This window comes from Chanodichthys erythropterus, chromosome 12 (assembly GCF_024489055.1).
Source record: "Chanodichthys erythropterus isolate Z2021 chromosome 12, ASM2448905v1, whole genome shotgun sequence".
Classification (NCBI taxonomy): Eukaryota; Metazoa; Chordata; class Actinopteri; order Cypriniformes; family Xenocyprididae; genus Chanodichthys; species Chanodichthys erythropterus.
In genome coordinates this window covers 3,337,803-3,356,349 of record NC_090232.1, presented here as the reverse complement: position 1 = coordinate 3,356,349, position 18,547 = coordinate 3,337,803, and the positions used below count along the sequence as shown (strand labels likewise).

Genomic DNA, 18,547 nt, shown 5'->3' with positions numbered 1-18,547 from the left:
ATGGAAAATAGACATAAAACTTACCTTAATACACATAATATTGGGAAAAAATACCTTTATGCAACTGTCATTAAGTCATCAGATACATAACTCTATATTTTCACTCATTAAGCCATAATAGACCAGGATTGTCTGAATGTCTTTTGATACAACATATTTTGGCTTGTTCAAGGGTACTGGGTTTACATGTGTTGTCTGCAGCCTAGTGGATAAACTAATGAGCTAATGCCAACTATGTCCTGACTTTGTTGCTCATTTTACATGATGGACGATACAGTTTGCAAGCCCATCCATTGCTATAAAGCAGCTTAGTGTCCCTGTCACTCTGTATCAACACCGTTGTGATGATACATGTATAGCATGATGTATTTCTTAACCTCGCAAATTGCCTTCAGAAAGAAAAAAATAGAGCGATAGTAAGAAAAACGTGCACTGAAATGGCTAATATTAGCCTAATATATCAGGGCCAATGAGAAAACAGTGGAGAAGAGATGGACTACTAGAAAGTATGATTTAAATGTTTAGAGAATAAAATATCCTCATAAATGTCAGAATAAGAAGCGAGTGTTTTAACAAATACGTCTGCAATGCATTATTCAGAGACGCCATATTTGATTTTTCAATGATAAAAACGAGCCAGCCTGCACTGTAATTTTTACAACACCTTTTCCAGAGTAGGCTAGCATTTTATCACCAGATATTTTTTTTTATATATAACGTTATATAGGCTATAAAAAGATGTATTTTCAATTTACCTGAATGTAAGTTTAATGATTAGACATTGAACACAGGCTACGTCTTCTCCCTCACCGCCTCGTTTTCATTTGCGAAAAATTAAATATGGCGTCCAGTCGAATCGGGTCCATAACAAGGAGTTCGTTTTGCAGCTGTGTTTGAAAGCTTGGGTATTTTAGTCACTGCAGATTCAGAATAGGGTTCTGCTTGCCTGCGCATCCACTATCTGTTAATTGAGGCGAGGGAGAGAGCAGTTACTAGACCTGTCAGTGTTAATCAAGCCTCATCTCTTAACACAAGCCGCGCTTTGCAACGAGCTGAAGATTAATATTCCGACCGAAACAGATGATAAATCATTTGTACATAATTAGCGCTGGGCAAGGTTATAGCTGACATGAATTTTTATCTTAATTACGGGGGAAATTTGTTCCATTAATTTAATTTGTCGCGCACGGACGCGCCCGCGCCTAACAAAGTTAATCTTACACCTGTCAGTGCTGCTGAGGTAGGTTGTGTCTCCAAAGCTAGTGTCTACTGCGTCCTAAACAGCACTCACCATCATGGAACTTCATAAGTGTCTGATTTGAGATCACAATGTCTGATTCATTAAAGAATCTTTTCGAATTCGAATCTTTTCAATGAATCAAGTGAAACGGCTTGAGGGATTCGCTCATTAGGCTTTTGTAGCCTACTCAATCGGTTCTCGAGTCAACAACTCACTGAACCGAGAACCGACTCGTAATGAGCCGAGAACCGAGTGAACTGATAGTAAAAGCATTTGTAGTGTAGACAGAGGGCTGTAGAGTAACAAAATATTACATAGGCTAGTAAAACATAGGCTAGGCCTACTTAAAAAACAGTGGTGTATAAAGTACTCGAAAACCATACTTGAGTAAAAGTATAGATATCTTACCAGAAAATGACTTTGGTAGAAGTTAAAGTCACTGTTTAGAATGTTACTTGAGTAAAAGTTTTAAAGTATGTGATTTTTTTTTTTGTACTTAAGTACGAAAAGTATTTTTTTTATATATTAAACGTATTTAAGTATTGAAAGTAAGAGTACAAGTAAATGTAAAATACAAAAGATGCAAAAAAATATAAAAAAAAAAATGTTCTATACACAGTTTGAGCAGCAAGATTGTCTTCAGTTCTTTCTTACATTTTGTTTCTTTGAATTAAAATATGGCTAAATGTTTATTGTAATTTTTAAAATACTATAATAATTATGCATTGATCATTTATGTTAATTCATAGTGAATTATAACTAATATAAGAGACAACTTTAAAATGTTAAAATGTAAATGTTAAAATTAAAAATTAACAATACTTTTATTTACCTTATTTAATGTTACAAATGGACTCTTATTTTAGTGTTACCATTTCATCTAAATGCTTAAAAATTGCCATCTTTACACACAAAGGCATAGCATGGGTCTATTATATGCATACTTTCACACATTATTTGCCTCTATTTTAGAAAACGTAATGATTATCTAATGGAAATATGTGTTACAGTGCCGATAAAAAATATCTGAAATCGAATACATTTCTGATTTGTTATGTTTCTGTCACTGCACGATGAGAATACAGTTTAAATATACAACTTCGCTGGATAATGAATGCACAACAGCGAACAAATGGATATAAACTAATGCAAATGAATAATAACAATCATGACATTAAACAATTGGTGTTTTTGCACATTGTTTTAACCGCTTGAGGTAATGTTAGCGTCCTCTCAGCCTCGACGACAAACATACCACTATTCTCCAATAATGCAGCATCTACTCAACAAACTAATTACTTTATAATGATATGAAAACATGTACTGTACTGTACACTGTGCAACATACCGTTTTGTTGTCCGTTTTTGAAGTGTCCCGCTCTGTGCAGCACGCAGCCTCACTTCACGTGTCAAAACAAACTCTACGAAGCATTGGTGATAGTTTTTATTTCGCCTCTAGAGGTCGCTCTTGTACTGTATAATGACAGCGCACTCTTCTCAGCCGCTCCAGCAACAGACACAACCCGGAAAATGAAATCAACCGTGATTGTGCGGCACTTGTTTGCACACGCTTGCTTGCAATCTGTGTTCTTACGCCTATTTTGTGGTAAGTAACGAAAATGCTTTGGGAAAATGTATCGGAGTAAAAGTATACATTTTATTTAGGAATTGTTGTGGAATAAAAGTAAAAGTTGACAGAAATATAAAAACTCAAGTAAAGTACTATAACAAAGTATTATTACTTCGTTACATTACACCACTGCTTAAAAATGACTGTACGATTTAAACGTTTTATTTTTATGTTTTGTTTTTAACAATAACCAAAAATATCAATAAGGAGTTAATTTTAATAAATAGGCTAGCATTTTATTAATACGTAAAGTTTATAAAAACGTTTTAATTATTATTCTGTGTAACTGCAAATCATATTTAGGTTAAATAAATAATTTGGTTCATGACGGCAAATATACAATTAGCTACAACCAAAACCCATGTTAATACAATAGCCTAATTAATTCAATTTTATACACAGTGTCTTCTTCACAAGGCTTGGTAAGTTTCAGCATAACTAGAAATGTCAAAGATGTCACATGGTGGTTTAATTACGCCATAACGTAAGAAAATAGTTGAACGGGTCTTAACTGATTCTTTGAAATGAACTGTTCGAAAGAACCGATTCGCGGAAATGAGTTGTTGACTTCCCATGACTGTCTGCAGAGCATCAAATTAAGTTTTTGCCACCACGTCCCTGTCTCCACATTTCTTTTTATACTCCTAAACTCTAGATCAGTGAATCCAGTAATTGATTCTCGCATTCAGACCAAAGCATCGATGCTATTAGCAATATAAGCTAACAACTGAATCAATATTCCTAAAAGCATTTCCCTCGCTTGAATAACCCTTAAATTCCTCTCAAACTTTGCTTAAGTCTGTTCATAAAGTCTGATATAATGTTCGATATTTCAATTAGGCCTAAAAACAAACGATGCACTTCGTGGCTTGACATTTAAAGTCAAAATCGCCTGAGGTGAAAACGTGGGCCTACCTCAGAGGGGTCAGAAACTTCGACCAAACTGTGGGACAATACTGCCCTCTGCTGGACATAAATTGTTCGTCTTCATTATATTAGCCTACACTTGTAACCCCATAAACAAACAGTGTCTCATGACTTCTGACTTCATATTTGTATCATATTTTTTAAAGCTAATTGAATAGTTGTTTTGCGAAAACAGATGCTCCAGTCTTCCATTTTCAACCTCAGTAGAACTGATTCATGTGCTGTTTTGTCCAACACACCTGCAGTGTTTTGGCGCCCTCTCCTGGTCAATGTTGTAGTCAGCGTTTTCTGTCGCATTAAAATACTCAAGTGGAATTTGACTTCTCAACGTTAATTTAATAGCAAGGTATATTACCATATAAATCTTCCAAATACAAGTTCAACTGAGAAAAAAAATGCATTTATGAAATATTGCAATACAGATTTAGTACAAACATGAAATAATGGAAAAAAAATAAACACTTTTTTTTTTCGGTATTCAAAAACTTGTGCAGTTATGTCCTTTTAAATATAAACAAAGCAGCTTATATTATGAATTCTATGTAGTATATTAACACTTTATCATTTTTAAAGTAATAAATGCTATATATATGCAGTTTGTGAGTTAGTCAACTTAAAGTTGTTGCCATTGTGAGTACTGCTAACATGGGAAACTGAGAATTAAAAAAGAAAGAAAGAGTTGCACCATGAAATGAGGCTCTTGAAATTGGTTTTGTTAAGTGCAATTGTTCAGCATATATAGATATGTTCAACAAGGAAAACATCAAGTATTTGAGCCAAATTTTGTTTACTATCAATTTGAAATAGAGAACCTTTGTTCATGTAGATTTTATCAGAAAAAACTTGAAATTTATGTCTCAAATGTTTTTATCAACCATGAAGGATAAGATATTTTTAATAGTGAGGCCTTTGAAATTGTTTTTGTTTTCTTGAGAAAATTAACCATCTTTAAAAAAAAAAAAGAAAGAAAAACACTTGTCATGTTTCATGTCTGCCATCATAGGAATATTATTTTCTTTCAACAGTACCAGTCAGATCATGTGCACAAATACCTTCCCCTTCAATATTCTTTGACAAAACCAGATTGGCTAAGAGGTAAAGACAGACAGAGGTGTCAAACTGTCGTTCTGAATGAGAAAGAGTGCAGTATTGTACAGGGCTGAGATAGAGAGCTGTCGTCGCTGAGAGGTCCTATAGTGTGCTTGTTCTCTGGTCTCGGAAAGAAGGACTCGCCGTCCTCCTCATATTTCGTTTAGGTAGAGGGTCACACTTGCAGCCTCTCTCTCAGCAGGAAGAGGCACTGATCTTCTCTGATACTTCAAGATCTGATTTGGCGACAAGAAACCGGAGCCGTCCTCCACCCAGACGAATCAGATCCACAGCACTGTGAGAGACGGACACAGCGGGATTCAAATGTCAGGGTTAACAGAACACATTTTTCATTGCCAAGGATCATGCCTGGTGAAAATGTCATGGTATATATTTGATTGCTGATGGTGTTGCTGCCTATATAGAGCCCAAACCTCTGATAGTCTGCTCCAATGAGACTGGTCCCATTCACTGCCAGGATTCTGTCACCAATGCAAAGTCGCCCATCTGCAGCAGCCGGTCCATCTGGAATCAGTGTCCTGATGTAGATTCCAGGAGAGTTCAGAGGGGTGTGCTGTATATACAGAGAAAGAGAAAACCCAGAACCAGTTTTTGCTTCTTTTTAAAACAGAAAATATCAGTTCCATCAGGCTTGTTTTTATTAAAGCTCATGATATGAATCAGAAATTTGTGTTATTGTATGCTCCCTACTGTACGCGTTTATGTGTTTTGAAGGAGGCATAGCTTTGGATACGCTCTGAAGGAGTGGGATCTTAAGCCCAAATATACTTCACTTTTCAAAGCCCGGGTATATTTCATTTTCCATGTTCTGCTCTGTCTCTTGCACAGTTGAGCCTTTCAAAGTATACTAGTAATCACTTGCACATGCGCTGATAGTCCACGCGGCCTCAAAAATTGGGCTGCACGCAGACTAGGTGTGCAAATGTCCGCGGACCCTCCTGATGACGAAAATTACGGCATGCGGACAGTGCGCAGACGTGGTTGGCTGAAGTATGCTTTGGAGTATGCGCATATTGTACGCGGACTGCTGTATTGTTGTAACCGAGCATACTTTTTAAGTCGCACATGCGCATTTAATTTTTTGCATTAATTAGTTTATCCACAAGGTGGCAGCTGTGCTCTGGGGCGTCGATTCACAAGGTAGTCGAAGAAAAACTGCATAAACAGAACAGACTCCCTGCATCCCAATGTGCATACTATCAACCCTATCTGCCCTAAATAGTATTAAAGGTGCCCTCGAATGAAAAATTGAATTTATCTTGGCATAGTCAAATAACGAGTTCAGTACATGGAAATGACATACAGTGAGTCTCAAACTCCATTGTTTCCTTCTTACATAAATCTCATTTGTTTAAAAGACCTCCGAAGAACAGGCGAATCTCAACATAACACTGACTGTTACGTAACAGTCGGGATCATTAATATGTACGCCCCCAATATTTGCATATACCAGCCCATGTTCCCAACATTATGAAAGGCATTAGACAAGGGCAGCCAGTAACGTCTGGATCTGTGCACAGCTGAATCATCAGACTAGGTAAGCAAGCAAGAAGAACAGTGAAAAATGGCAGATGGAGCAATAATAATGGACATGATCCATGATAACATGATATTTTTAGTGATATTTGTAAATTGTCTTTCTAAATGTTTCATTAGCATGTTGCTAATGTACTGTTAAATGTGGTTAAAGTTACCATCATTTCTTACTGTATTCACGGAGACAAGAGCCGTCGCTATTTTCATTTTTAAACACTTGCAGTCTGTATAATGCATAAACACAACTTCATTCTTTATAAATCTTTCCAACAGTGTAGCATTAGCCTTTAGCCACGGAGCACAGCCTCAAATTCATTCAGAATCAAATGTAAACAATATAACAGTATACAGTACTCACATAATCCGACGCATACATGCCGCATGCATGACGAACACTTTGTAAAGATCCATTTGAGGGTTATATTAGCTGTGTAAACTTTGTTTATGCACTGTTCAAGGCAAGTGCGAGCTCCATGGGCGTGGAGCACGAGAATTAAAGGGCCAGCAGCCCTGAATCGGCTCATTTATAATGATGCCCCAAAATAGGCAGTTAAAAATGAATGAAAAAATGAAAAAATCTATGGGGTATTTTGAGCTGAAACTTCACAGACACATTCAGGGACACCTTAGACTTATATTACATCTTTTTAAAAAAAATTCTAGGGCACCTTTAAATATTACTAGCGCCACACAGTATTTAGAATGGATAGTATGCACATTGAGAAGCAGGCACTGGTGTGGTGAGAAATTAAGTCCCCCCTAGGAAAGGGGTAGTATTTTTAATGCCTGATTATAATTCCTGTGTTTATGATTTAATGAGATCGACATTATGATGTATATCACTTAAAATGACTGATTACTGAAAGAGACCTGATTCCTGGAGGACTCGATTTCTCATGACACCGTAACACATGCAAGCTACAGCGACAACAGAGGCCTACACAGATGAGAGATTGTGTGAAGAGGTTAGAAAGTACCCTCATTTGTGCAACTCTACCATGAAAGAATACAAAGATGTTTACATGGGTTGTAACTCGTGGCGAGAGATTGCTCAAAACTGAGCATGCATTGATGCCTATGTACTCATAAGAGTGAAATGAAGTATACTTTGCAAGGGTGTGCGTTCGCCTGTGCACCTTTATGCCGTGGTCTTTATGCTTTCAAAGCTAGCTCGTGCACTATGGTAAAAAAATTTCAGATCATAACATAGTTTTGTAAAAGGAACCTGGCGAAAACATGGCTTTATCCAATCTAAAATCTGCCCCTGTAATGATAATTTGTGTGAAAAGGAATAAAAGTTGTGGCTGTTTGACTACCATTAGTGTTCATTTCAGCTGGAAACTGGAGTGAATTGTAGCCCATGTATAGGTACGTTTTTTATTATTTATTTTTTTTAAGCTTTGAAAAAATGTAGGAGGCACTTTTCCATATGTTGCAACACACTGTCTCGGTTTTTGAATAAATATGTTATGGTTATGGGCATAGAACAGTGACTCACAAGTCCATCGATAAGTCCCATTCCCAGGCCGTACGGTCCTTTATCCAGATCCACTACAAAGACGGAACAGATATCATCAGAGTTTGGGCCCAGATGAGAGACAGGGACAGGGAAAGGAAAACCACAACCACTCAAAGGGCCTGGAGTGGGGCAGGGACAAACAAACAAACACACACAAGACTCAGTGCTCATTTGACAGACACACACATCTACACACAGACTCCGAAGTTGGGCCAATAAACAAAATCAATGTTCACAACGGCCAAATGCATCTGCTGCACATGCGAACAAAGTTATTAAATGATGCAAAGAGTAAACACACGCAATACTGACAGAACTATACACACAGAACTCTGTGCATATGTTTATATGAAATAAACACATGTATTCACACATAAACTCATTCATGTGAAATAAAAGCGATGTACACAAATCAGACATGATTACATGTCTGTTGTTGAATAACCAAAACTTACGTGCAGGCGCCAACAGGCTCATTCCTATTACACAGTACATTTTCATGTCATGTCATTTCATGTCATTGTGTCCCAGTTGGATAAAATATTAAAATAATATTTTTAATATCATATTTGATATTGTTTTAATACTTTAATATAATCTAATCGCAATATCACGATTAGTAAATAGAGGAGTGATATATACACACTTCTAAAAATGCTGGGTTGTTTCAACCCATGTGTAACCCCTCTTGTTCGAACCACCTGCATTAAGAGGGACTCGAACCCGGGTCCGCCGGCATGGGAGTCGGGCGCTCTAACAAGGAAGCTAAAGACTGCAGTCTCTAGCATCAGTCTCTAACGTCAGTCTCTAGCATGCCTCTTGAGTTCTGGAGAGTGAGGTTTACACGCACAGCTCTTACTGGCCAATGTTCGTAACACTCACCCCCTAAACCCTACTCCCATCTGGGTCACGGCACCAATGTAACTCCTCCTGTTCGAACCGCTCGCTCTTAGTGGGACTCAAACCGGGTCCGTTGACATGGGAGTCGGGCGCTCTAACAAGAAAGCTAAAGACCACAGTCTCTACCGTCAGTCGCTAGAGCGCCTTTTAAGATCAGGGGAGTGAGATTTACATGGACAGCTTTTACCGGCCACTACACTCACCCCCTTAACCTCAATCCCATCCGGGTCACGGCACCAATGTAACCCCTCCTGTTCGAATCACACGCACTAAGTGGGACTCAAACCCAGGTACACCGGTATGGGAGTCGGGCGCTCTAACAAGGAAGCTAAAGACCGCAGTCTCTAGCGTGCCTCTTGAGTTCAGCGGAGTGAGGTTTACACGCACAGCTCTTACTGGTCTATGTCCGTAATACTCACCCCCTAAACCTGAATCCCATCCGGGTCACGGCACCAATGTAACCCCTCCTGTTCGAATCGCCTGCTCTAAGTGGGACTCAAACCCGGGTCTGCCGACATGGGAGTCGGGGGCTCTAACAATGTGGCTAAAGACCGCAGTCTCTACCGTCAGTCACTAGTACACCTCTTGAGATCAGGGGAGTGAGGTTTACACACACAGCTTTTACCGGCCAACGTCCGTTACACTCACCCCACTAAACCTGACTCCTATACGGGTCATGGCACCAATGTAACTCCTCCTGTTCGAACCGCTAATTGGGACTCAAACCGGGGTACACTGGTATGGGAGTCAGGCGCTCTAACAAGGAAGCTAAAAACCGCAGTCTCTACCGTCAGTCGCTAGCGTGCCTCTTGAGATCAGGGGAGTGAGGTTTACATATACATATACATATATATATATACGTGTGTGTGTGTTTTATATATATGTTTTGTGGTATTATATCAGTTGAATAGAAACAGAAAGTACTGCATAACAGGAATGACCTAAAAGACAAAATCTAGCAGAAAGAACACACACATCCACGACCCAAAAGGCGTTTCTGACTTGCCTTCAATGCCATTGCTGATGAAGCCATTGATTTTCTTGTGCTCTGGAGTTGAACGCATGCAACCATTGGACTTTGTGTGAGAGTGTGTATGTGTGTGCTCTTGTGAAGCATGCTCAGAGTAGTGGACTGGATTGGACTGTGTGTTGGAGTGTATATACGTGTGTTCCGGATAGAGGGGCGTGTTTGGTGGAGTCAGTATACAGGAAGAGTCTGTCGCTTGGGTTTGGTTGGCGTAACGGATGCTGGTCCCGTTTCTGTGGTGAATGCTGTGTGGTGGCTTGTCTCGGGGTCGTTCCTCAGCTCCCGCTCCCTCTCCTCTTCCTCCGAGCCCCGCGGAGGTGCCCCGTACCTCCCCTTCTCCCTCCCCACGCAAAGGAGGTGCTGGATGTGAATTGGAGTGAGGCTGAGAAGGGTCACGCTGGAGATCAGAATTATCATCATTTATTAATATCAAAAGAGCAAAGCATAAGCTGACAACTCTTAGAAAACAAATCAACAATTTCAAGGTTAAACATGTCAGTTATTCCTTTAAAATCACCAAATGATTTGTCTGTGCACATCATTATTTTTTTAATTCATGTGTCAATTTAATTTTTAATCAAAAAACCTTCACTGATGACCTGTCACGCACATGAGATCGACCAATAGCAAAACACAGCCATCCAACTATCCAATCAAATCCCCATGGACAAAATCAAGCCCCGCCCTACATTTTTTCTTGATCAAGAAGCCATTTAACTCTTAAAAGACTATCTTTACTTTTAAAAGACTATTACAACTTCTGTTTTATGCAGACTTTAAATTAAACTAAAAAGAATTGTTCTTACATATTTTAATTGAATAACTGAATAATCCTTAAATCTTTTTTACATAAAGATTATTCAGTTCAATTTGATGGAATTTTACTATTAACTGAAATAGATAGATCTTTAAAAAAGGCTTAATTTTTTGAGTGTTGCCGTATGTAGATGGAATGTTATGATGAGATGAAGCATATGATTTTAAAAATTATATATTATTTATTTTTTACCTGAACAGGATTAGTGGTGGGCACTAGAAACTACCAACAACCAAACTAAAATCTGACAAAAATCACCAAAAACCTGACCAAAATAATAAAAAAAAACACACAGAAACAAACAAACAAAAAAAAAAACAGATAAAAACAACAAAAAAAACCCACTCAAAACCAAAATCCAGGTGAAAACCAACAAAAAACAGATGAAAAACAATGAAAAAACAGACAAAAACCAAGCAAAACCTATAAAAACCAAACAAAACCAACTAACACTAATTTTTATACTGCTTTGTATAAAATTTTCAGCCAAGATGTATTAATATGGTCACTACCATTTAAATTAATATGATTGGCTGCCCTCTGCTGGAAACCTATAATACATTGTAGAAATTTTATTAACTTATAACCCCTGATGTTATAAAAAGAAAAGTGTCTTGTTAAAAGGTCTGTAATAGGGATGTGCATTTTGCTGATTTCAACTGCTTGAATAATGTCATATGGCAATTAAACTAAACACAAAAGCAAATAAACAATGAAATAAGCCTTGGATAATCGTTAAACAATGTTGCAACACCAGAAAATTTGTAGTGTTTTTGTAGCCTGACTCACACATGGTCCATAATTTAGCCAGCAGCTCGTAATTACACAGCTAATCTTGTAATCAGATTAAGAATGAATCTCATGTCTAGAATTTAAATCTTAGTGTGGTAAGCTCCAGTCCTTAAGCTGTTCATTTTTAAGAATGACTTTGATCGAATATATTATATATATATACTGGTTAAAAGTGACAGTAAAGACATTTATATTGTTACAAAAAGATTTGTTATCACAGGAATAAATTGTATTTTTAAATATATTTTACCTGAGCTTCCTGCCGGTCTGCGCAGCCATTAGAAGGATGGGTCTTGGTGCGAAGACCCCACAGGAAGTGACGAACGTAAAGCAGCTGGCGGTATATACTGTCCTCCACACAATCACTCTCCAGGTCCACCTTAAATCCAGCACTCGGCAGCACAATAGGAGGGTGGTTCTCAAAACTCTCCAGTAGATCAACTTTTGAAAAGACACACATTCACAATGTACACTAGCATACAAAACGTCTCTGGAAATAACATTGTGAGTAACTCCCATTCATATACCTACCTGTTCTGTAGATATAGGCCTCATCTTCACTGCTGGGTTGCCAGATTGGTAAAGGGCCGAGTTCAGCCATGAGCTGGTACTGTGTGAGGATTCTGTGTAGCTGGACAGGCTTCAGGGATGGATGCTCGGCACACAAAGCTTTCCAACTCATCTATAGTCAAAAACACACACAAAAGAGCGTTTAATGTCCTGAGTATGGGGATTTGTGTTGGTGCAAGTATTAGTTTTATAAATTCATGTGCCCCTGTAATCTTTAGTTAGAATATCTTCCCCTCCCTATCGCAGTGACATCTCTTCTCTGATGATGAGGGCGGGGCAACCTGTCACTCACATGAGATCCACCAATAGCAAACCACAACCATCCAATCAATTCCCAACAGACAAAACCAAGCCCCGCCCCTCATTGTCTGAGAAGCATTTCACTCAGATACGCATCACAATAGAGAAGCAAAGACTATCACGACTTTTCATAGGTACACAAAACTTCATCCCAACACACCTGTCTTCCCTGCGTTACCTGTGAAAGCTGTTGTGGAGGCGTGGCCAGGATGCTCACTGCACTACAGAACTTGGCAAAGAATTTCTGTGCGAGATGATTATGCCCCACCCCTTTAGCCCAGTCCAGCAGCATCTTCACACTGGCCTGGATCTGCAGGACACGAGAACGCTGAAACCAGCCGCGTGCGGGGCCTAAGAACATATCACAACAAGCCCTGTTTCAGAATCATGATATAACCTATTGTGGTATAAGACTAAGATTAATTATTGTACATAATTAAAATAAAGAGTTTAAATCTCTCTTCACACTTGTGTGAGTTTAAGTGGGTGTTTGTGTGTAAGACCAGCTCTGATCCTCTGTCTGTTATGACATAAAGAGGATTATGGGTGTCTGGGGAAATAATCTTCTCCTGACCATGAGTAATGCACACATGTACACGTGTCGCACTGCCCTTTAAAAAGGAAAACTGGTGATAGTTTTGCAACATGCAATATAAAAAATGGTCATGAAATATATCAAATTTAAATATTCACTACCGTCCAAAATTTTTTTTTTTTTGTAAAAAACAGCATCGCTTACTCAGCAAGGATGCATTAAATTAATCAAAAGTGATAAAAAAAACACATTTATACTGTTAAAAAAGATTATAATTCAAATGTATGTTGTTCATTTAAACTCTCTATTCATCAAAGAATCCTGAAAAATAAAATGTATCAAGGTTTTTACACAAAAACGTATGAAGCATACAACTATTTTCAACATTGATAATAATCATAAATGTTTCTTGAGCAGCAGATCAGCATATTAGAATGATTTGTGAAGGATCATGTGACACTGAAGACTGGAGTAATTATGCTGAAAATTCAGCTTTGATCACTGGACATAAATTACATTTTACTATATATTCACACAGAAAACAGGTATTTTAAATTGTAATAATATTTCCATTTTTTACTGTATTTTTGATCACATAAATGCAGCCTTGGTGAGCAGGAGACTTCTTATAAACATTTTAAAATATAACCAACCCCAAACTTCTAAATGGTAGTGTACTTACATTTATTTCTGAATGAATATGCTGCATTTTTAAGCTATTTTGAAAATCTTCCCTAGTACATAAATCAAAACATTTATTAACATTGAATAAACTTCAAACTAGGCAAGTTTTTCATTGAAATAAAAAAAGACTTAAAATCTATTTTATAGCTTTAGTGGACTTGGAATATATAGTGCGCAAGTTGTGTTTGAAAAACAAAATTAAGTAAATATTTATTCCCTAAGAACCGATGGAGAACATCCATTGGCTCAGAGTGTCTTCAACACTAGAGGGCAGAAAAAATACTTTTTTCCTATTCATCAGCCTTCGCTCTGATATCTTGTTTCATTCTTTGTTCTTCTGCCTGCAATTGCTGACACACTACCTGCTTAATGAAAATATATGACAGGGAATTTGAGTATATCTCATGTGTGTGTGTGTGTGTGTGTGCTAAACAAACCTTTATCAATGAGTTGATTGAAGAGTGAGACATTGGTGAAGAAGAAGAGGTAGGCGAACATTTGACTCTGAATCTCTGAATGGACCTGGTACTGTTGCAGCAGGTCTGATGTAGTCTGAAACACACTCACCACCCTGCGAACGGCCTCTGGCATCACACACACAGCACACACACACACTCCAGCGGCGCGCCGGCACTGCTCTGATGAAGGCTCCGTCCCAAACGGGTTACAGTCCAACAGGCCCGGCATGACAACGTACAAAGTCTGAAATGTAAACGACAGCCATTTGTTAAGACATGGATATTCAGACACCTACAAACACACATTAATATGGAAGCTTGTTTCTGCCACTGAATAAAAAATAAAAAAGGCAATGACTTTTTCTCTCAGAATTGCGAGAAACACAACTGCCAGAAAAGTCAGAATTGCAAAAAAAAAGTCATAATTGCGAGATATGAAATCACAATTATGAGAAAAAAGACAGAATTGCAAGATATAAACATACAATTGCAGGAAAAGGTTAGAATTGCAAGAAAATAGCCTGAATTGCGTGCGATAAACTTGCAATTGTGAGTTATAAAGTCAGAATTGCCAGATATAAAAAAACGCAATTGTGAGTTATAAAGTAAGAATTGTGAGAAATAAACTGACCATTGTGAAAAAAGTCAGAATTGTGAGATATAAACTCAGCTTTACAGAAAAAAGTCAGAATTGCGAGAAATAAAATCGCAATTGCGAGAAAAAAGTCAGAATTGTGAGATATAAAATCACAATTGCAAGAAAAAATTCAGAATTGTGAGATATAAAATCGCATTTGCAAGAAAAAAGTCAGAATTGTGAGATATAAAATCGCAATTGCAAGAAAAAAGTCAGAATTGTGAGATATAAAATCGCAATTGCAAGAAAAAATTCAGAATTGTGAGATATAAAATCGCATTTGCAAGAAAAAAGTCAGAATTGTGAGATATAAAATCGCAATTGCAAGAAAAAAGTCAGAATTGTAAGATATAAAATCGCAATTGCGATAAAAAAGTCAGAATTGTGAGATATAAAATCGCAATTGCGAGAAAAAAGTCAGAATTGTGAGATATAAAATCGCAATTGCGAGAAAAAAGTCAGAATTGTGAGATAAAATCGCAATTGCGAGAAAAAAGTCAGAATTGTGAGATATAAAATCGCAATTGCGATAAAAAAGTCAGAACTGTGAGATATAAAATCGCAATTGCAAGAAAAAAGTCAGAATTGTGAGATATAAAATCGCATTTGCAAGAAAAAAGTCAGAATTGTGAGATATAAAATCGCAATTGCAAGAAAAAAGTCAGAATTGTGAGATATAAAATCGCAATTGCAAGAAAAAATTCTGAATTGTGAGATATAAAATCGCATTTGCAAGAAAAAAGTCAGAATTGTGAGATATAAAATCGCAATTGCAAGAAAAAAGTCAGAATTGTGAGATATAAAATCACAATTGCAAGAAAAAATTCAGAATTGTGAGATATAAAATCGCATTTGCAAGAAAAAAGTCAGAATTGTGAGATATAAAATCGCAATTGCGATAAAAAAGTCAGAATTGTGAGATATAAAATCGCAATTGCAAGAAAAAAGTCAGAATTGTGAGATATAAAATCGCAATTGCGATAAAAAAGTCAGAATTGTGAGATATAAAATCGCAATTGCGAGAAAAAAGTCAGAATTGTGAGATATAAAATCGCAATTGCGAGAAAAAAGTCAGAATTGTGAGATAAAATCGCAATTGCGAGAAAAAAGTCAGAATTGTGAGATATAAAATCGCAATTGCGATAAAAAAGTCAGAACTGTGAGATATAAAATCGCAATTGCGAGAAAAGTCAGAATTGTGAGATATAAAATCGCAATTGCAAGAAAAAAGTCAGAATTGTGAGATATAAAATCGCAATTGCAAGAAAAAATTCAGAACTGTGAGATATAAAATCGCATTTGCAAGAAAAAAGTCAGAATTGTGAAATATAAAATCGCAATTGCAAGAAAAAAGTCAGAATTGTGAGATATAAAATCGCAATTGCAAGAAAAAATTCTGAATTGTGAGATATAAAATCGCATTTGCAAGAAAAAAGTCAGAATTGTGAGATATAAAATCGCAATTGCAAGAAAAAAGTCAGAATTGTGAGATATAAAATCGCAATTGCAAGAAAAAAGTCAGAATTGTGAGATATAAAATCGCAATTGCAATAAAAAAGTCAGAATTGTGAGATATAAAATCGCAATTGCGAGAAAAAAGTCAGAATTGTGAGATATAAAATCGCAATTGCGAGAAAAAAGTCAGAATTGTGAGATAAAATCGCAATTGCGAGAAAAAAGTCAGAATTGTGAGATATAAAATCGCAATTGCGATAAAAAAGTCAGAACTGTGAGATATAAAATCGCAATTGCAAGAAAAAAGTCAGAATTGTGAGATATAAAATCGCATTTGCAAGAAAAAAGTCAGAATTGTGAGATATAAAATCGCAATTGCAAGAAAAAAGTCAGAATTGTGAGATATAAAATGGCAATTGCAAGAAAAAAGTCAGAATTGTGAGATATAAAATCACAATTGCAAGAAAAAATTCAGAATTGTGAGATATAAAATCGCATTTGCAAGAAAAAAGTCAGAATTGTGAGATATAAAATCGCAATTGCGATAAAAAAGTCAGAATTGTGAGATATAAAATCGCAATTGCAAGAAAAAAGTCAGAATTGTGAGATATAAAATCGCAATTGCGATAAAAAAGTCAGAATTGTGAGATATAAAATCGCAATTGCGAGAAAAAAGTCAGAATTGTGAGATATAAAATCGCAATTGCGAGAAAAAAGTCAGAATTGTGAGATAAAATCGCGATTGCGAGAAAAAAGTCAGAATTGTGAGATATAAAATCGCAATTGCGATAAAAAAGTCAGAACTGTGAGATATAAAATCGCAATTGCGAGAAAAAAGTCAGAATTGTGAGATATAAAATCGCAATTGCGATAAAAAAGTCAGAATTGTGAGATATAAAATCGCAATTGCGATAAAAAAGTCAGAATTGTGAGATATAAAATCGCAATTGCGAGAAAAGTCAGAATTGTGAGATATAAAATCGCAATTGCAAGAAAAAAGTCAGAATTGTGAGATATAAAATCGCAATTGCGATAAAAAAGTCAGAACTGTGAGATATAAAATCGCAATTGCAAGAAAAAATTCAGAATTGTGAGATATAAAATCGCATTTGCAAGAAAAAAGTCAGAATTGTGAAATATAAAATCGCAATTGCAAGAAAAAAGTCAGAATTGTGAGATATAAAATCGCAATTGCAAGAAAAAATTCTGAATTGTGAGATATAAAATCGCATTTGCAAGAAAAAAGTCAGAATTGTGAGATATAAAATCGCAATTGCAAGAGAAAAGTCAGAATTGTGAGATATAAAATCACAATTGCAAGAAAAAATTCAGAATTGTGAGATATAAAATCGCATTTGCAAGAAAAAAGTCAGAATTGTGAGATATAAAATCGCAATTGCGATAAAAAAGTCAGAATTGTGAGATATAAAATCGCAATTGCGAGAAAAAAGTCAGAATTGTGAGATATAAAATCGCAATTGCAATAAAAAAGTCAGAATTGTGAGATATAAAATCGCAATTGCGAGAAAAGTCAGAATTGTGAGATATAAAATTGCAATTGCAAGAAAAAAGTCAGAATTGTGAGATATAAAATCGCAATTGCGAGAAAAAAGTCAGAATTGAGAGATATAAAATATAAAATCATTCTATTATTCTTAGTATTTTTTGTGGCAGCTGTAATAATTTTTAGGATACTTTGATGAATAGAAAGTTCAAAAGAACAGCATATTTGAAATAGAAGGAGTTGGAGGAGAAGAAGACCTACGAGACATTAAAGCAGCCACACACACACACACACACACACACATTAAATAATTAATTCCCAGCAGCCCTGGCAACATCTTACAAGGATGGCGCCACACATATAACGTAATACTACCCTTTACCTTAGTGATGTAGTAGACACACTGCTGAAAGGTGTACATGATCACTTCCTCTAGTATGGTCATCGCCTCTTCGTTTGCTGATATTGTTGCTGAGAGGAGAGATTCTTTAGATCCTGCTGCAATAAGAAACAGAACAAAAAAAATACAATTACACCAAATGCAATATTTTATGTCTTTTATAACCTCTAATCCTCATGTCTAGTTAATCTTGTTTTTAATTTTGTCTATATTGGGCCCCATAGACCCAATTCACAATGACTAGATGCTTAGCAACTGACAACATGCCTCACATTTCCACAGATCATTTATTATACCATGTTGTAAATGAGTGGAAGAAAAAACATCCCGTTTTCGTGCATGTATCTTTAAATGCAAATGAGCTGCTGCTCCCGGTCCCCTATCCAAAAGAGGGCGGAGCCTGTACAGCTTGTGCCTCGAATACTCTGCCAAAAACTAAAACATCTGGTTTTGATAGTCATCTCTATCGTGGCCACGCTCATGTGACATTGCAGTTTTTCGTCATC

The 18,547-nt window shown here is 36.6% G+C and overlaps 1 protein-coding gene across 1 annotated transcript in view; it reads right to left on the bottom strand.

The window, feature by feature from the left end:
- Nucleotides 1–4,174: 4,174 nt before the first annotated feature.
- Nucleotides 4,175–18,547, bottom strand: part of radil (Ras association and DIL domains) — a 30,526-nt gene continuing 16,153 nt past the window's right edge. The window contains exons 8-16 of the mRNA XM_067404431.1: nt 18,024–18,139; nt 14,025–14,289; nt 12,547–12,719; nt 12,030–12,180; nt 11,749–11,939; nt 9,869–10,286; nt 7,942–8,081; nt 5,321–5,460; nt 4,175–5,181 (exon numbers count right to left, since the gene is read on the bottom strand). Of these exons, the coding sequence (XP_067260532.1) occupies nt 5,082–5,181; nt 5,321–5,460; nt 7,942–8,081; nt 9,869–10,286; nt 11,749–11,939; nt 12,030–12,180; nt 12,547–12,719; nt 14,025–14,289; nt 18,024–18,139 (1,694 nt within the window). The 3' untranslated portion in view covers nt 4,175–5,081. The remainder of the gene's footprint in view (nt 5,182–5,320; nt 5,461–7,941; nt 8,082–9,868; nt 10,287–11,748; nt 11,940–12,029; nt 12,181–12,546; nt 12,720–14,024; nt 14,290–18,023; nt 18,140–18,547) is intronic.